Source organism: Canis lupus, chromosome 27 (genome assembly GCF_003254725.2).
Source record: "Canis lupus dingo isolate Sandy chromosome 27, ASM325472v2, whole genome shotgun sequence".
Lineage (NCBI taxonomy): Eukaryota > Metazoa > Chordata > Mammalia > Carnivora > Canidae > Canis > Canis lupus.
This window is the reverse complement of record NC_064269.1, coordinates 2562501-2582106: the sequence shown is the minus strand read 5'-3', so window position 1 is coordinate 2582106 and position 19606 is coordinate 2562501. Positions and strand designations below refer to the sequence as shown.

Sequence of the window (19606 nt, the reverse complement as noted above, 5' to 3'; positions counted from 1 at the left end):
AGCCCCTCTCCAACAAAAAGCTCTAAAATCTGTCCAAATCGCAATACAGTGGACATTACCATTCATGCCCACCAGACACTCCTTCATTCTAGAGGCTTTAACAACCTTCTCTCAAGCCTCTTGGAGTCTCTGGACCACCCAGGATGGTCAGTTTGCCATCCTCAAGGGTATTCCATTCTCCCCATGCATCATCAAAGGAACCAATCACATCTGGACAGATTGACCCTCGTGGGGTTTCTAGGCTGGTTATATGCCTTGAAAAAACAATTCTGCACAAGAGATTATATTATAAAAGCATTTTATTGAACACATTCTGGAGGTAGTCAGAACCAGAACAAAATTTGGGTTTGGGATGGGGACACTGTTCTGAAGGTTTAGGTATTAAGAAACTTTGGATTCTTTTCTCATCAAGGAACATGCTATAGACACTTAAAGACTGATTTGAAGCAGAACACAGAATCATGACATGGGAGACTAGAGACCAGGGATTGGGCCCTTTAGGGAACCAAGAATGTGGCTCTGCAAATGGTGGTTTACACTCCAGAAAAAGGGAAAACTTGGTTTGGGCAACCACCTGGAAGAGGCAGTCACCTCAGGCTGGATTGCTGCTCTTGGGAGGCAGTGATTTGCAGCAGGCTCTTAACTCTTGAAACTCTTCCGGGAAGAGGAGGTGGTAGAGACAAACTTGACACTGGAGCTGCTGCCCCCGCCACTGCCAAAGCCCATTCCCAGGCTTCGGCCACTGCCTGCACTGAAGCCAGAGCCCCCTACACTGAGCCCACCACCCAGGCCGATGCCTCCACTGCTGCTGGAGTAGTAGCTCCCGCTGCCACCTCCTCCAAGACCACTGCCAAGACCACCGCCAAGACCACCGCCCAGACCGCCACCGAGGCCACCACCAAAGCCACTGCCTCCACCAAAACCACTGCCGCCGCCGTAGGCAGAGGACACGCTGTTTGTGATGACAGCTGCAGAGAAAGGAGGGAGAAGTTGGTGAGACCAGTGTACTAGATTGATCTTATGTGCCCAAGTTATTTGATCCCACTAGTGTTAACACTGTACCTGGCCCCTTTCACAGAGTAGCAAATGAGTCTCAGAACTAAGCTATTTATTTAAGGTCCCTAACAGAAAGTTAGTGAGCATGGAAGGCAAGGGATGGTGCTAAGTCCTCAGGGGGTAGGGAAAGTGAGGGGAGAGGGCACAGGATGTATGGGATATTGGGCCTACCCTTTAAGAAATAAGACATGAACATGTTGGTTCATGTCTCAACCTGTGTTTTTTCCCCTCCACCACCTGCTTCTCTCTAAGTATATTAAATAACCACATATTAGGATGGGAGTTTCCAGTATCCAGAAACAACGGGATTCTGAATTGGCCCCAAATACCCCATATTACCATCATTGTTAATGTCTGCTCAAAGGTACTTACAGATGTTGACTGGTCCAACTCCTTCTCCACTCAGTCTAAAAGGGGAAAAAATTAAAGCAAGAGTTAAAAACTCCTCAAAAGACAGTACTAGCCATGTTTTGAGCTTGTTCTATAAGCAAGGGGCCTGTATGCCCCAGAGCTGCTTAAATTAGAGAAAGAGCCCTCTCCTCTCGAGTGACTTCCCAATGAAGACAAGTGTCAACCTGTTTGACCTAAAGACAGGCTATTGAAAGAAGATAGTAATTCACATTCCTCCACCCATTATATGGAAAGCATGAGTAAGAGGTTGTGGGAACTATGAATATGTATGAAGCAGTTTGGGCCTGGTAGGAGCTTACATTCTCTGAGGGAATTTGGCATGGACTGACATACTTCTAACAGGAAGGATGGGTAGTGGGTAATGTCAGAAGATTGCAGAAAATGAAATAGTTTAAGAATCCAAAGGCAAGTGAATTGAACTTAGCTCGAGTAATCATGAAAGGCTTCTTAAAAGAAGGGGTACTTGAAGAATGTGGAAGACATTTGTTGAGTTGCTTAGTTGTTTGAAGAAGAGGAATCTAGGGATCCCTGGGTGGCGCAGCGGTTTGGCGCCTGCCTTTGGCCCAGGGCGCGATTCTGGAGACCCGGGATCGAATCCCACATCGGGCTCCTAGTGCGTGGAGCCTACTTCTCCCTCTGCCTGTGTCTCTGCCTCTCTCTCTTTCTCTCTGTGTGACTATCATAAATAAATAAAAATTAAAAAAAATTAAAAAAAAAAAAAAGAAGAGGAATCTGGTGGTGGGAACAGGGTGAGAAGGAATACTGGTGGTGGGAAGAGGGTCAACAAGATGAGTTGGGGCCACATTGTGTGGGTCAGCTTGGTGTTCGTGGCGGGAAAACTGGATTAGTGAAGAATAATTATCATGCACAAGAAAGCAGTCACTTGTGTGTGTGATTTACACCCTGTAGCGGAGAAGAAGCTCCATTTTGTCAAATGTGACGCCATCCTGGGCTGTTGAAGTCCGCTTTATGTCACCCACCTGCACTCCTCGCCCTCCAGCAGCTTCCTGTAGGTGGCGATCTCCACGTCCAGGGCCAGCTTGGTGTTCATGAGCTCCTGGTACTCCCTCAGCAGCCGGGCCATGTCCTGCTTGGCCTTCTGCAGGGCCTCCTCCAGCTCAGCCAGCTTGTTCTTGGCATCCTTGAGGGCCAGCTCCCCGCGCTGCTCAGCATCAGCGATGGCATTCTGCAGGTTGGCGCACTACAGAGGGAAAGAAGTGTGAGTGGGAACCCTTTTGTAGCTGACCTAGGCCTGTTGTATCTCTTTCTGGGATTCCGGGGAGAAGCCAGTACACTGGTCACTGTAGATGGTGGAACATTGAAACGCTGTTCTAGCTCTGTACTTGCTCTAGGGGGTGTGTGTGTGTTCATAAAAAGTAAAACAAAACAAAATAGGTCTGCCTTTCAGAGCTCAAGCCCCTTCCTTGCCTTCTTGCAACCTCTTCCTACCTGCTTCTTGACATTGTCAATCTCGGCTCTCAGCCTCTGGATCATCCGGTTCATCTCAGAGATCTCTTGCTTGGTGTTGCGGAGATCATCCCCGTGACGGCCTGCTGTCTGCTGCAGCTCCTCATACTGAAGCCATAGGAAAAGAGGAAAGATCCCATTTATTTGAGCATGGAAACACTTTCTCAAAGCTCACAGGTAGGAACTACCAAGAGGTGGTAAGTGGCGTCATTATCTGAGGCCTGGGGCCAGTTTCAGTGTTGTCCAGGTGGACCTGGTCTTAGATAACTTTCCCTTTAATCCTTTGCTTTCATAGAGACACAGGTGTGGGATTCAGAACGAGATTCTCCTTATCTTGAGTTTATGTGGCAAATGCATACATGACTCTTCATATAAGTGACCCTACGAGGCCTCAGCAGATTTCAGGACCCCCATCCTCAGCATTTTGTCAATGGCCTAGAATCCTAGACACATGTCCATCCCCTCACTCAGGATGTATTTGTCATAGCACTCACCTTGGTCTGGTACCAGGACTCAGCTTCCGTCCGGCTACGGTTGGCGATGTCTTCATACTGGGCCTTGACCTCAGCGATGATGCTGTCCAGGTCCAGGGAGCGGTTGTTGTCCATGGACAGGACCACGGATGTGTCCGAGACATGCGTCTGCATCTGGGACAGCTCCTGCGGGGAGATTTGAAGTCAGGCATTCTGTGTTATTTAATGTCAAGTCCATTCAAATCTTCCACTTATTGTGGTATGTCAACTTGAGAAAAGGAATAATAGCCACCTACATCAAAAATGAAGATGAGTTTAATAAACAATCCAGATCATGACTCGATCTAGTTTTTTAAAAACTTCTACAACTTTGAACCTCCAAGAAATCCCTATCTTGTAACCTCTCCAACTTGTGTCTTCTTGGGCCATTGACTTATTTTAAAATAATCTAGTCGCATGGACTCCAGGCTGGGAGAAAACAGAGAGGGGATGCCACTCCAGAAAGGGGAGGTGGCCAGGAAAGGTATACTCGTGCCTCTGGTAACGCACTCCAGACTTTACTCTGCAAAATGACTGTGGAAGAGGACTTTTGTTTGAAAATTGACTTTCTTCTTTTCCAAGGGCTGTCTTCATAAGTAATAAAATGCAACTAGTACCAAAGGAGGGAAGAGAGATAGAGGTGTGCCCATAGCTTAGGGACCACTGACGTCAATCCTGGAGCCCTTGATTCCTGGTAATGTCCCATGTCTATGGGTCCCAGATGGGGGGGCATCTCTTACCGCCTCAAAGAACATCTTCATGAAGTTGATCTCATCCATCAGGGCATCAACCTTGGCCTCTAGCTCCACCTTGTTCATGTAGGCAGCGTCCACGTCCTAGAGAAACAGGGACGATTGGCACTGTACCCGATTCTTACCCTGTCTTAAATGAACGACACCTTAGGGCAGCATAGCCACAGGCTATGGGCTGTCTTTTACCCACGCACCTTCTTCAGCATCACAAACTCATTCTCAGCAGTGGTACGCTTGTTGATTTCATCTTCGTACCTGGTGGTAAAAAGGATGCAGAGTGCTGATCAGAGGATGAGGGGCAGGTGGGACCTGGGATCTTTATTGCATCAAGACCACTTCGGCCTGCCTTCCTGCTGGGAAGGGTCTTCTCAGATCATACAGGCAGAAAGGGAGTCTGAGCCCTTGGACAAGGTCCTACCCACAAGAACATTGGTTTTTCAGTAACTGCCTACCAGATAATCATTATGTTATTGTCACCACTCGGTTGCTTCAAGAATATTCCCATAAAGAAGCTGTGTTGTTTCTCCCCAACTCCATATCTAGTCCATTTCCCTAGTAGGTTTTTTTTTTTTCAGCTTTCTCAGCCTTGTGAAAACAAACCAAAAAAGCTACCAACCCAGCTGCTGCTCCACAAGGACTAAATAAATTATTTGAGCCACTAAGTTAGGTTTGGAGAAAATCCATCAGAGAGCCTGCACTGTGGACTTTGACTACACTGGGGAGAAAAGCCCCAAAGAGCAAGGATTACATGATGGCTTATTTCACCAGGTCATACCAAGGGCATCGAGTGAGCTTGTTGCTCTGACTGGTGGCCAAATACTGGTGGTACCGAGGGACTGAGATTGGGGCTGGTACTTTCTAAACATGGACTGCATTTTCTTTTTCCAGGACTTCAGGTGCCCATGGAAGGTATACATGTCTAGCCCGTGGGGAAGGCAAAAGCAGCAAGCCGCCTGGTTATCAAGCACATCTGGTGCCAAGAAGACATCACCGGTCCTGTGTCTGCTCCCTGCAACTCACTTGTTCTTGAAGTCCTCCACCAGGTCCTGCATGTTCCTCAGCTCCGAGTCCAGGCGGCCCCTCTCCCCCAGGATGCTGTCCAGCTGTCTCCTGAGGTTGTTGATGTACTGCTCAAACAGGGGCTCCAGGTTCTGCCTCACGGTCTTGGTGCCCTGCTCCTGGAGCAGAGTCCACTTGGTGTCCAGGACCTTGTTCTGTTGCTCCAGGAAGCGCACCTGGAGGAGACGGAGTTTAAAGGTGGAGAAACTTGAATTTCATGTTTCCATCATCAATTCTCCCATTTTTCTCCCATTTCGCACTGGTCCCCTACACCTCTCCATGCAACAGCACCTGGCTGTGAGCCCCAGGAGTGGAGGTCCAGAATGAGGTGCCTGCCCCCACTCTTCTGTGGGTCACCTGGGTACAGCTGGATGACTGGTGACTGGTGCCCGCGACACTGGTGCAGGCCCTCAGGCTCCTGCCCAATGAACTCATCTACCTTTCTACTTAATCAGCACTATTCCAGGAAGCACAGAATTCTACTCTTTGCCCCCACAGGGATCGAGGAGCCCTTATGGGGTCATCTCTGAAGGGGAAGAAATGAGCTCCTCTCTTCTAAGCGACCAACTAGCAGTCTAACTAAGAAAATGGGCCACAAATCCAGAAAAATACACAGAAAAAACCTGCCAACTATGAAGATATTTGCACCAAGTCAGAAAATCTCCCCTCTTCCCACTTTCTTTGGCATTTATTCCACACACGTGGTGGTTTTTCACAAAGGATCCCGCTCACCTTGTCGATGAAGGAGGCGAACTTGTTGTTGAGGGTCTTGATCTGCTCGCGCTCCTCCGTCCTCACCCGCTGGATGGTGGGGTCGATTTGCAGGTTGAGGGGAGTCAGGAGGCTCTGGTTGACCGTGACCTCTTGGATGCCTCCGGGAGGGCACACGGGGAAGCCAGGGCCACCGAAGCCACCTCCAAAGCCAGCGCCGCCACCGAGCCCAAAGCCTGCACCAGCTCCACCGCCAAAGCCAAATCCACTCCCGGCTCCACCTCCGAAGCCATAGCCGCCTCCAGCACCAGCACCTGCGCCAAATCGGTTCCTGAAGCCGCCACCACTAGTGCTGATGGAGATCCTCTTGGAGCCTCCCAGGTTGTAGAGGCTGCGGCTGCCATAGCCACCTGCTCCACAAGCACCCCCTAGGCTGACCCTGCCAAAGCCGCCACCGCCACCCCCGGACCGGGACACGGAGGTGAAGCTGGTGCGGGAGACAGACGGGGTAATGGCAGAGGCAGCGCTGAAGCTACGGCTGCCCCCGCTCCGGAAGGATACACTCGACTGGCGAGACATGATGGCTTGTTCCTGGTGGAGCAAGAGTAGTGGGCCCTAGAGGTTGGGAGTGCTGGCGAGAACAGAGCGCGGCAGGACGCAGAAGGTGGCTCTGTTACCCGGGAGCTGCAGTCCCCCCTTTTTATTCCCTAGAACTGGGCTGGGCGGGAGAGCTGTCGAGCTGTGAATGATTAAGTGGGCTGGGCATGCCTGGGGGGCAGCTGTGAGCTCACCGGCACACCTGCACGGTGGTGTGGGGTGCAAACGCTGGCTTCCTGGCAGGCTGTGCTCGGTTAGGAATAACCTTGCCTTGCAGCGCTGATGTCTTGGCAGAGAGTTGGCGAAGCTGCCAGCCAGTCTCTCTTCGCCGTGGGGGCCCGGGGCTGTGAGCACCCAGGAAGGAGCACCAGAGACAAGGGGTCACTTACTTTGGCCAGTGTCCGGGCGGCCAGTGTCCCAGCCACCTCAGCGCAGGGTGCGCTGCCCATGAATTGGAGGCCGAGGAGTCCTCCAGGGCCAGGGATCTGCTCTATTTTACTCTTTCCGGCGGAGGGTTGCTGACATCCCAGCCGTGTGCTAGAGGGGAAAATAGACATTTTGACTTGGATTGACTGCAGGATCCCCGTTCTTGAGGGAGGCAAAGTTATCATCCCGGAGCCCACTGGGCAGGCTCTCTGGTTGTCTCCCCAAGCCACGAGCTCCAGAAGCAGGGAATGTGGGACATCCTCCACCCCGGGGTCTATGTCGCTTTGAGCCCTACAGGGGCAGGCCTATCCCTCCGCAGCTCCTCCCGAGTCAGTGTTTTTTGTGGCTTTGACCTTTCCCCCTTGCTCTTGGGCCTCTACAGGACCCTGCGGGGGCTTCACAGAGCCATGCAATCCCTCATAAAAGGTCCCCAGACTCAGCCTGGCGGTCACGTCCCTCCTCGGAGGGAGCTGCTCCGTCTGCTGCCCCAGCCCCCCAGGTGTGTTCCAGCAAGCCCTCAGTTATTCCACTGGGGAAGAAATGAGTCATCGTATCTGTTGATACAGGCTGAAGGCTGCCACAAACACATACCTGCAGGAGCTTCTAATCTCATCAGGAACATGTTGAGAATCCGCCGGCCTGTTATAACGGAGAACCACCCCGTTGCAGGCAGCGGGGACTGCTGTGCTTTCTAAGCGCCAGCCCCAAGTTCCCTGAAGGGCCAGGGGAATGGAAAGTGGCATTCTAAGTCTATGGGTCGTCCTGCCCCAGAGGCCGCGTGGAGCAGATCTGGGGGACCGGGCAGCTGGCATCACCGTCTGCCATGGCTGCTTCAGGGGGGACTCCCGCCAGACCCCCCCGCCCTGCTAGTCCAGGGGGCCGTGGCACCACATGGAGGAGCTGGGGGCTGGGTAGGTTTTAGCAAGTGTCCGTCTTACACCACACCCTCCTTTTGGCCGCAGACTTGACTGGGGCCGCCTCTGGGCCACCCCAAGACTCAGCACTGGGAGCACTGGGCCATTAAGAGCAGGGGCAGGGTGTGGGGGTGCCCTGGGGGGAACGGGGGGTGGATTGAAAGCCTTGGGGCCGAGGGAGTACATTCTCAAGAGTAAAGGAATGAGGACCCAGCCCAGACTCAAGAATCTCTAGTCAGGCCTGTGGTTGGCTCCAGGGAACCCGTGGCTGTGGGAAAATGATCCTAAGCTGCTGGGATCAGCTCGGATGTGCTCGCTCACCAGAGGGCTGTGATGAGCCAGCAGTGGACAGGTAAATCCAGACAGACAGACCGATGGCCAGAGCTCGCCTCGTAAGTCTTGGGCAACGAGGTCTGGCTTGCCTCCCCGCCTGGAGAACTCCTGAGACTCACAGAGATTAGTTTTACCGACTTCACCAGTTTCACACGTTGCTGCCCCTCGGGGAACAGACGTGCGTGTCCGGGGGACCCTGAAACCTACTGGGGGGACTCTCAGCCCCTGATGGAGCAGATCCAAGGCAAAAGCAGGTGCCTGGGGACCCCTAGCGTGGTTCCCCCTCTCCACTGGGGGACCACCATCTGGGTACGCGCCCCCCTGCCCCCTCACAGGTCCTGGGTATGCCCCAGGGAAGCCCCACCCTGCCCGAGACACTGGGACATTCTCTTCACTCCATCCCTCCCCCCCAACCCCGCCACCCCCCAGCTGTGTAGAGGAAAGAGAAGGACTCGGTGGAACAGGAATGCATCCTGGCCAGTCTGAGAACCTCTAGAGTGTGCCAAGCTCAGATTCAATGCCAGGAACCCAAGGTGTGTGGGTGGCGAGTAACTGTGGCAGCGAGTGTTTGGGGCTGGGGTGGGGGGAAGCGGCGCTTTTCTGTCTGAGGTTCATGGGAACCCTCCGCTACCCCCTATGCAGGAAGGCAGCCCCTCCTGCGGTGCCAGACCGGGAGGGCTACAGATAATGGGGGCCCCCCCGGGACACCACAGTGCGGGCCAGTCCCGCCCCGGCCTGGCATTTCCGAAGCAGGAAGACTGGGATTACTGGGAGCTCCCGAGCTCCTCTGCTGGGCGCCCACAGAGGGAGTTACCAGGTCTTGGCAGCACACGTTGCTTAGCTTTTCCCATCAGCAAAAGACGGATGCTGGGCTAAGTGAGCTCTAGCGGCCGGCTCCGGTGTCCCCACGGAGGGAGCAGGACACCCTAGCCTCCCTCGCGGAGCAGGCGGGCAGGGGATAAATGTCCCAGGGCCCCCTCTTCCCAGCCCCGCTGCAATCGGTGTGCAATGAGGAGTAGAACCTACAGGTAACAGAACATGGTTTTACCCCAGGTCTCACTGAGCCGGACACTCCCCGAGGTTAGGGCACACACCTGGCTCCGCTTCACATCGCCGTCACATGCTCAGCCCGGCTGCACACACCGGGGTGGGGAGGGCTCAGCAAACATTTGTTTTTTTTTAATGGAACCGACAGACATAGGACATCTCCCTCCACTCCTTCCCCAGATCTTGGTGTGAGGCCCTCCCTCGCCCCATGCTGAGTCTCAGAGTCCCAACCACCTGCTTATGCCCAGAAGGTGGGTCCCCTGTCCCCTCTAGCCTGGGCACCCTCTGCAGACAGAGCTATGACTCTCCCTCCCTTGGACTTTGCTCCGTTCTTCTCCCGCCACCCTCGGTCCTGAGAGCTGTGCCCCTGAGCCCCCCAGCAGCCCCTGTGCCCTGCCCCAGCCTCCACGCACCCCTCTGGGGGAGAAAGCAAGCTGTAGTATCCTCGCCTTGGCGGGCTTCCTATCCCGTGTGTGCTCAGCATGAAAAGTGGGGAGCAATAGTTGGAGTGTGAATCACCCTATTCACTGGGCAGCGGCTGGCGGCCCCATCTGGGAGCGCAGAGCCAGACCCGGCAGGATGGGCAAGGGCAGGTGGACTGCGTGCCAGCCCCGGCACCTCCTCACAAAGCCCTGCCTCGGGGAGGAACGGACGGAAGAATTTTCCTGCCTCCACCCAGAGTCAGCGGAATCCTGCCCCCACCCCGCCCAAGGCTGAGGGCAGCTAGATGCTCAGGGCTGCAGGGCCGCCGAGGAGCCCGGCGCCTCTGTGGACTGGGGATCTGCATCGGCCACCCCACCCTCCCTCGGCCCTGTGCTGCCCCGAGGGCCACCCCGCCTCTCCCGGGACTGTCAACCCCCACGACCGAAAACAGAGCTGGGTAGGAATGCAAAGGTCCACAAACAAAGCAGCCAAGCAAGCCTTGACTTGGGTGGGTTTTGGGGGTGATGCCCTCTTGCTGTCACTCGGGTCATGGTGATAGTGGGCCCCTGGGGTTGACTTCTGTTGTGCAAGGGCTTCACCCAAACTGTAGGCTGCTGCATCGGTAGAGAAGCTTGTGCACCTCCTCTGGGCCGCGTCTTGGTCCCCGGGCAGCCCTTGCGCTGTTGGGACCCTGGACACCCGACCTCGCCTTGCACTGCGGTCTCCCCCAGGGAGCTGGGAGGAAGCGCGGTCCGCAGATGCAGAGGGAAAGGGGCCCCGTGCGAGCTGGAGTCGGGATTTCGAGCTGGCCGGGGTTGGCGGGAAGGGTGCGGCAAACATGCAGGGGGGCCTGGGGAGCAGCCCCGGCCCCCACCCCTCACACCGCGCAGGCGATTGGCGCTTGTGGGACGGAGCTCCGAGCTGCCCTCCGACAGGCCCCTGCAAGTCTGGAGAACGCTCTTCCCTCATTCGAAGGGTGTTTTGCCAATGGCACACCAAAGCCTTTGAAAATCCCCCTGGGTTGATTGAAACTATGGGCTGGAAATCAACAAATACTTTAATTAGTCAGAGGGACTTAAAAAAGGATATACAGCAAAACCCTCTGCGCTTGGCTTTCTCATGGACGGTGACTTTATTTTTTTCCAATAAACATTACAGAGGCCTCACCACATGCAAGGCAGTGTCTGTCCTACAGACTTTGCATCTGTGCATCGAAAATGGTGACGAAGCAGAGAAGGGCTTTTGCCGCTTTCTTGGCATTTGCGTGGGTCCTTACACGTGGGTATGAGTGTGCCTGGAACTCTGGGAACCTGCAGCACTTTCTCTACGAAGGAGAGGCAGGGACACGACTCCTTCATGCCAGGCTTCCATCCTGATGGGGTCAGAGGCTGTAGGGAGCCCCCCTTGCATCCCTAACCTGCACGTTCTCTCCCTCCCTCTCCATCCTACTCGCCTCGCAGTGGCCACGACCAGGGAAGGGAAGACGGAGGCAGAGGCTGGGCTTGTGCTCTTGGCCGGAGCCTCTGCTCGGGGCACTGCCACTTCGTCCTGCCCTAGTGCAAGGCATGGGGACGGAGACTGGTTTCCATTTGCCCCCCCCAGCCCCCCAGCTCGGGGTGAGCTGGAATCACGTGGGGGTGAACCGGTATGGGCCACGGTGTAGGGATGTGGGCAGAAGAAGCCCCTGGGCCATCCCAGGAGACACTGGGAGCTGGGACAGTCCCGGAGGCACAGGGACACCTCCCTGGTCCAGGAGCACTGCGCCCCGGACCCTGTCCTCACCCCCCACAGGCGCAGGAACGGCCTCGCTCACTGTCCATGGGGCTGACAGCCTCTGTTGAGGGCTTGTGAAAACAGGTTAGCGTTTTCCAAGAGAGACGCAATGTCCAAGGCAACTGAGAAAACTCTTGAACCAATCATGTCATCGTTTCTTCATTCAACACCGGGCAGTTGGGGTGGGTCGGTGGGGGGGGGCATGCACCGGGCTGCCAGCATGGGAGTGTGGCTGGTAGGGGAGACACCGCATCTCAGAACAGGGCTGGGCCCCCCAGTCTCCTCGCCAGGCCCAGGATGGTGACCCACATCACCCGCCGGGGGACAGCGGGTGGCCGAGCAAGGGCGGGTGGAGACTAGGCTCTGAGCCAGTCAGCATGGAGGCCTTTGATGTCCTCCTGCCCCCCTGAGGAATGTGTCCCTGGTCGCCTGGTTCCTCCAGGCTGTGGGTGCTGGTACCAGGTGGAAGAGGAACAAGTGATACCTCTTTCCTCCTGCCCCTCTCCCATCCCTCCTCCCACTGATAGAAGGAACGAGAATCACATGACTGTTTGCCTGTGTCCAGACCACATTGTGCTCTGGACAGACAGCTGGCTGTGTACTCAGTCCACATCCGCTGGAGCAGTTCTCAAGGGCTCCCATTGTCCCTCATCCCACCTGGTCCCTGGATTCCCATGGCTGTTCAGCCTCAGCTCCACGGTCCTGCCAGGTGGACCCAGCCACACCCTTACCCCAGGGCCCAGCCACTCCCCAGCTTTCATGCTGAAAGGACAGTTACTCTGAGTGTTGTCTCTGTCTTTGTCTCTCTGTCTCTGTCTCTGATTCTCTCTGTGTCTTGGCTTCACTGCCACACCACACGGGGCAAAGACCCCGAGGCTTCTCAGGGAGTCTGTTCCAAGTGGGCGTCTGACAATGGCTGGACGGGGTGCCTCTCTGAAACTGGACTTTCCGTGATCCCGGAAAGACTCAGGACATGGGATGGGTCAGAGCTCAGGATGAGTTTGGTGGTGTGACAAAAGACAGTGACAACAGGCACATTTATACGGCACGGATTGAGTGCCAGGCACAGGTCTGGAGGTAGCAACTCATTAACAACGTCATGAGGTGAGCCAATTATTATCCTTATTTTACAAATGAGGGAACTGAGACCCAGAGAACCTAAGTAGCTGGTGGCAGAGCCAAGATATGAACCCAGGAAAGCGTGACTCCAAAAGCCCTCGTCTTCACCATCGTTGATGCTCACATTGTTGGCTCGCAACGCCTGACTTACTGTTGTCTGACTTGACCCGACGAGGACCTCGGCAGCCGCTCTGGTCTCTGGCAAGCCTGTGAGGGGACAAACACGGAGGACCTCAGATGCCACCCAGCAGTCAGCGTGTGTTAGCATCTTGCAGCAGCCCTGGTGGGGAGGAGGCTGGATCCTTGAGTGGGGATAGAGGTGTGGTCCTTGGGGAGACCCTTCCCTGCTTGGGACTGCCAGGGCCTGGGGTGGGGCAGCTGGAACTCCAGGGCAAGACTCCAGTGGATTGGGGTCATCTTATATGATGTTCTTGGGACTGAAGCCTGGGGATGGCCTACTGTACTCCCCTCCCTATGTCCCTAGCACCAGACACGGGGCAGAAGCCCAGACGCCTCGGCAGCAGTTCATCCCAGATGGCAGAGATGTGTCTGACAACCACTTCTCCCAATGCCACATGTGGGGCCCAGGGTCTTGGTTTGGCTTCCAGCTTGTCCTTCCATTTCTCATCTTTCCCGCCCTTGAAGCTCCCTATACGACATCCAGATAGGGTCCCCCAGAACTTTGCTCCAGAGGAACAGAGGCCATGAAGATGAGTAGATGAGAAGGGGTGACCCAGCATGAGGGTTATTTGGCATTTTTGATTCTTTGGGATGGGCGAGCTACCAAGTGCCCCAGGGATTAGACCAACTCCTTGGGGGAGGCCACCCCACTCAGAAAAGAAACGAACCCAAGCTCACTCAGAAATGTAGCCTCATGAAATTGTGCTAGGATCGACCGTGCGTTGTCTGATGTACTACTCACATTATCATAGGCCGTAAAGCTGTTATCATTCCTGTTCTCTGAACCCCAGAGAGGAATTGTGTCTAAGGTCATCAGCTGGTAAATGTCAAGCCTGAGATCTGACCCCAGGTCTGGCCGATCCTAGTGCCTATGTTCTCAACCGGCCCAACCTACGCCTAAGTGGTGACGCCCAGGAGACCCCGAGGAGCCCAGCACCCTCATGCTCTCCAACAGCAGCACCTCTCAAGTCACCATACCACTTAAATGAAAACGGTGTGCTGCTGTGCACACCAGCCCTGAGCTGGCTCTGTCACACCATCGCCCTTTCCCAACCAGATCACCTGCTAAATTTCAAGCAGAAATTCTGGAGGCACCTCTAAGGCCATCAACACCATGATGCCCCCCGCAAGGTGGGACCTTCTGACTCTCCAAATCTATGAGGCCTGGGTGTTCTCCCCTTACCTACCCATCAGCCTTCCCAGACAGGGTATGTGTTAAGGAGTGAACAAAAGCTTCATTCATAATGAACCCCCCCTCCCACCACCCCCACCATGCCCTACTTCCCTCCTCAGCAGCCCAGGAGCCCCAACCGGTTTGAGTCTGCCTCAAGGGCTTGTCCCACCCACTGACCTCCTCACCCCCCAGACCTCCTTGGAAAGGACAGCTTCACCATTCAGGGTCAGGGAGACACTCAATGGCAATAGATACCTCCCAGTCGGAACGTCATGACCTATCCAGCCTCTTGGGCAATCCCTGCCTGCCAGCTGACCTGGGCATCCCCGAGGGCTGGGGCCCCTCACTCTGGCGCCAGCCATGGCCTCCTGCAGGTTGGCACACTGCCCTCAGCAGAGAACAATAACGTGTTATGGTCTGCAAGACCTCAGATATAACATGTCTCCATTGTTCTGAGTCTGGAAAGTGATCTCACATTAACCCTGAGAATCGAAGTTACCCCCAGTCACTTGGTAAAGTGTGGCCTTCCTTTGCTCAAGAACACACAGTAGCTTCCTATTGGCCTTATACTCACACCCTCATTCCTTTGGATCCCCCTTCCTCACCATTCCTACTACCATCTGTGGTGGGCACAGGTCCATGCCCTAATTCCCACAACCCAGATAATGTCATGCTACATGACAAAGGGAAATTAAGGCTACAGGAAAAATTAAGGTTAATCAGCTACTCTTAAAATTACCCTAGATTATCTAGATAGGTCCTGTATAATCCCAAGCATCCTGAAAATGTGGAGGAGGGGGGCAGAGGGGAGGTCAGAGTGACATCAAGCTCGAAGATCACCATTGCCATCTTTGAGGAAGGGAGGATGGGACCTGAGAGCCAAGGCAGGTGGGCGGCCTCTAGAAGCTGCAAAAGGCAGAGAAATGGATTCTCCCCTAGAGCCTCCAGAACAAACGCAGCCTGGCCCACACCTTGATTTTAACCCAGTGATATCCCTTTCCGACTCTAGAGCGATGACCTCAGGTTTTGTTATTTCCACCACTGAGTTTCTGGCCATTTGTTACAGCAACAACAGGAAACAAATACACTGTCTCTATCCAGATTCTGCTTTGGCCAAGGAACCTACTCTTTATCCTCCACACCACACCCAGCTAACCCTTTCCCAACCTCAAGACTCGCCCCTACCTCCTCCACCCAGGCCTGTCCGCCCCTCCCTCCCAGTTCCTCTCCTCACAGCCCCTCTCCAAAAGCCACCCACAGCACAGGATCGCCTCAAGTCTCATCTACTTGCCCACTCCACATATTGGGCTCAAACTGATGGTTGCAGGTGCTTACTCATTGGCGGAGGGTAGGGGGACCCAGGCTGGAATTCAACCCATCTTTTGGTTACTATTTGAAGAGCATAAGCCATCAAGTTCATGTCTGCTCCATCCTGGAACCTGGCCTCTTGGGCTGGGCCCAGGCTTCTTGGTAAAGAACATTCTACTTGTCATGCTTTGTCCTGGTTGTTTTTTTTTTTGGGGGGGGGGGATTGGTCTTGTCAGCCGGTGGCCTCATCTCCTGGCCACCTGACTTCACTTGGTGCTTTTGTCCACCTTAGGTTGTCCCCCCATCACCTGCTACCAGCTATAGATCTTCACACTGGTGTGGCCAAGAAAGGCAAGATGGCAATTCGTAAGGAAGAGCCTGACAGTTGGTGAAGAATGTGTCTGTCTTGGAATATGACACCACAGCTGGCGTCTCCCTGAGGACCTTGGACAAATGCTGACATTTCCCCATGGTCCAGTTCCATGTGAGGGAGGCAATGCAAATGGCCCCACCCTTTCCCAGACAGTCCCCAGGGGGCTAACCCCAAATAGAGTGGTCTCTGTTCGTCTTCCCAAAGCCCCATAGTCGTCTTGGTTGGCAGAAAACAGAGACTGCCCTTTCTTTGCGTTGAGATTTTGACTGAGGTACTACTCCTTGAGAAGCATGCGGCATGCCTAATATGACACAGTTCTGCCCTCCCTGGCACCTTGCTCCCCCACAAGGATTCCCGCAGCCTTGGTCCTCTCCACATTCCTCCAGGGAAACGAGTGCGGCTGGCTCCTGGCTCTTCCACGGGTGAGGGGCAGCCCCAGACGGAAGTGGAAGGAGCAGAGTAAGTGATGTCTTGGCTTTGCTCCCTGAGGAAGCCCATACAGGATGGCTGTCCTGAGACCCAAACATGGGGTTCAGATTGCCAAATTGGGCCCCACCTCATGAGTCAGTTGGGCAGACACCTCCAAAGGCCTCCAGCACTATCAATTACCTGCCTCCGTCTGATATGGGGACTCAAGCTGGGCCCCCGGTTGGGCAGCAGGTTGGCCACGTTCTTCATTTTGACACACTCAGCTCCAGGCTGTGATTGTTTTCCGTGGACCAGCATCCCGAGATGTCTGAGGCAGGGTCTCCATCCGAACATCTCCTGAGTGCTGAAGGAAGGAGGACTTTCTGTCAGGTTCCACGGAGTCTCCCTCTCCCTGCTCTCATTCATTCCATTCCCAGCAACTAGAATTGGCCTCAACCGGCCTGCTGAGCATCTCCCTTCAGGCTGGGCCCCGGGAACACTGGCCATGAGCCACCTGGCTGACCCTCTCCTCAGCCATCTCTCAGAACATGGTGGTCGTGTCCCTCCTGCCTTGCCTCATTGGAGAGTCACACTACATGCTGGGAGGTACCCGAGGGGGCGCCTGCCCCTGGCCTACTGGAAGCCAGTGAGGGGACCACTCTCCCCTGCCCCAGGGCCCATTTTCCAACAGTTCTCATTAGAAGAAAGCAAGCCCTTCCTCGCTGAGAGTCCAAGTCATCTCCCTATAACATATGCTTCTTGGTCGTGGTTCTGCTCGATGGACTGACACAGAAGAGGCTCGAATTTCTCTTTCCCCTTGGCCAATGTTTCTATTTCCATATTTGGGGACATTTCTGGGTCGCTACTCCCTCTCTGACTTGGAGGACACTGACTCTCAAAGAGAAAAATGTACTTCCATCCCAAGCAGTCTACACTGTGGCAGCTTGCCTGGCCCTGTGCTTCTCAGAGCCCTCGGGCCTGGCAGCCAACGCACCCCTACACTGGGACTGCCGGCCTCTCCAGCCAGGGCCTGTTTGCTCCTCCCCCACCCCGAAAATGACACAGTGTCTTCAACATTTCCCCATCTACAGCCATCCGGGCACCACACCAGGATTTTGCCCATATCTACAAACCACTTGGACTGTTATTTTCTTTAATAGTTTTGCTTTAGATGGGCCTGCAAGTCTGCCCTGTATACCTAGTTTATAAAGCAACTTTTTAGCTATTGAATGGCACCTTTTCTGATACACATCAAAAATAATGTCAGCACTATAAAACAGGCTATGAAAGCCTGGGAAGATTTTGTGTGCCAGCAGGGATGGCCTCTGTGCTTTGGGAAGCAGCCTTTCACGTGTCTGCAGGGAGGGAGCTGCGTTGCCAGGTCCCTCCTGCTCCTCTCAGCCCCATCCTCAAGCTTCTGCCCCAACCTTCTTCCTAATGTGCCTCCAGGTTCTTCCTTCTGGGGTTCTCCAAAATAGGACTAGACCGTCCCCTTTGTTTCCTGGCTCCCGGTATGCATTCTCCATCAGAAGGCCGGCCCTTGCTCTCTACTCTCAGGCCTCCTCTCCTACCAAGCGAGGAGGAGACCCCTCTGTGGCACTGAGGATGGGACAGGGGCAGGGGCAATACCTGGGCTGCTTTATGTCCTCGGAATGTCCAGCGGCAAACTCTGGACCAACAGGTACACCTGACCCAGAGTCAGGGAGGTGGCGAGTCCATTTCTGTAATTATACCATCAAGTGTCTGGAAACCACAAATGAGCACCTAGAAAGCCAAATTACAGTCCTTACCAGGCGAGAGGATGAGTGTAGCAAGCAGCAGCTTCTGACAAGGCCGTCAAAACAACTGAGGCTGTGGCCGATTCAGCCCAGGTATGTTTTGGGGAAGAGAGGGGTAGCTCTGGCACCTGACCCTACCCCCTGTGATAGGTAGCGCCCACCTAGAGATGCCAAGAACCACTGTCACTGACCTCAGGCAGGACCCAGGAGAAATTCCTGAAAAGCTTCTCCTTTGGAGGCCTTTGCCCCCTCCCCAGCATACCAGGCTCATGACCATGGCCACGCTGGCCATCCCTTAAGGAGGACCTTGACCATGTGGACATTCAGACTCTTGCATGGCCTTGAGCATATCTGGCAGTCCTGCCCAGTTCACAGCACTGGCTCCAGCCCCACCCTCTGCTCTCCCAGACCTATTTCATTGGTCCCATATGGAATCCGCAGCTTCATGGAACACCTCTCTCAACACCAGTGTCCCGGCCCTGGGACAGAAGCAAGAGGGAAACTGAAATTTCCTCTGCCCCAGCACCAGTACACGTGCACCATCCAGGTAGGAGAGAATGTGAGGGCCACTTCTGGTTCACACACCCCAAGTACATTTTGTAGTCTCTCTGCCCCTAGGTTTTCTTATTTCTATAAAACGGGGGTGCTAATAGAGTTGTTGATGAGGACTGAACAAGGAAATATCCTTAAAGAATCTGGTCCATGGTCTGGCCCCCAAGAAGCTCTCAACAGACAATAGCTAGTACCATTATTCCTACGGCTAAGGTTTCTCACTGTGTGTATTTACCATCTTTCTGATGGGCTCAGCACCGCTCCTTTACCTGCTTCATCTTCCTGTCCTTTGACACCCTCACCTTGGCTTAGGTGCCTCAGTCTGCCCCAGTTGTTGTCCCAAGTATGAGCCCTGTGTCCAGGAGCACCCCTATACTAGGTCACCGGGGCCCCTGCCTTAGACTCTTCTCTAGTGGGTCCTGCTTTGGTCCCCACCAGCTGTCCTCTCCTCACAGAGCTAGGAGTCTGTAGGGCCACTGGGACAAGCTCATCTGCAGCCACTCTTCTCTTTTAGGCAATCCAAACCCCAGAATTGCCCACCTACGACCCCCAGCCCACACTCAGGCCTGTGCGGGCCTCTTCCCCAGGCCCATCTTCTGGAGCACAGACTGCCTTGCTGGTGGGCACACCTCCTGTCTGTCTGCAGCTGTGGCTTGAGTGTGGAAGCATAGGCCAGGGTTTGCATGAGGTCCTTGAAGTGAGGACAGAGCAGAGGGTAGTAAGAGAAGGGCAGGCTGGAGTCGGGGAGCTGGAGGCCCTCTCCATGCTGCCACATGCAGACCTGGAACTCTGAGGAACCCAAGAAGACTCTCATTTGAGCCTGGCCGCTGGGGACCTAAAGCCTGGATGTCTCAGCAGATCATCTCCATTGGCTTCGGCTCAGTGTGTGGAGGGGATGGGGCTACCTGGGGTGCTTGGGGCTCTCAAGAGGTCAGACAGCGAGCCTGCTGACTGCGTTCTCCTTGGTACTTCAGGTCTGGGAGCTAAGGATGGGGATGTAGAGAAGAAGCTACTGAGGTCTCCCCCCACGACAGCATATGCAAGGCCGAGGTATCCAAATATCTACACCCTTTCTCAGAGACTAATGAAAGCTACTTATTTAATAAGATGTCCTCATTGTTTTTTCTTAGGCATTTCATAGGTTGTCTCCATATTCCCTGCCATTTTCTGAGGATGGCTTTCTAAGAGTCCTGGACCCCCTCCCCCATGCATCTGGAAATAAGTTGCTAACTG

The 19606-nt window shown here is 54.4% G+C and overlaps 1 protein-coding gene and 1 long non-coding RNA gene across 3 annotated transcripts in view; both read right to left on the bottom strand.

Annotated features, from left to right (window-relative positions):
• Positions 1-281: 281 nt before the first annotated feature.
• KRT5 (keratin 5) overlaps positions 282-19606 on the bottom strand; it is a 36775-nt gene continuing 17450 nt past the window's right edge. Inside the window, exons 1-9 of one of the 2 annotated variants that reach the window (XM_025458803.3) lie at positions 5990-6655; positions 5219-5433; positions 4393-4453; positions 4187-4282; positions 3429-3593; positions 2917-3042; positions 2448-2668; positions 1429-1463; positions 282-968 (exon numbers count right to left, since the gene is read on the bottom strand). In XM_025458803.3, coding sequence (XP_025314588.1) covers positions 640-968; positions 1429-1463; positions 2448-2668; positions 2917-3042; positions 3429-3593; positions 4187-4282; positions 4393-4453; positions 5219-5433; positions 5990-6547 — 1806 coding nt within the window. In that variant the 5' untranslated portion in view covers positions 6548-6655 and the 3' untranslated portion in view covers positions 282-639. Of the gene's footprint in view, positions 969-1428; positions 1464-2447; positions 2669-2916; positions 3043-3428; positions 3594-4186; positions 4283-4392; positions 4454-5218; positions 5434-5989; positions 6656-19606 lie in introns of those variants that run through there. The other variant, XM_049102739.1, reaches the window with a different exon arrangement.
• LOC118352554 (uncharacterized) lies at positions 6960-8552 on the bottom strand. Its single transcript, XR_004809817.2, has 3 exons — positions 8227-8552; positions 7583-7630; positions 6960-7102 (listed from the first exon to the last, which is right to left on the bottom strand). It is a non-coding gene; the product is annotated as an uncharacterized LOC118352554 (long non-coding RNA).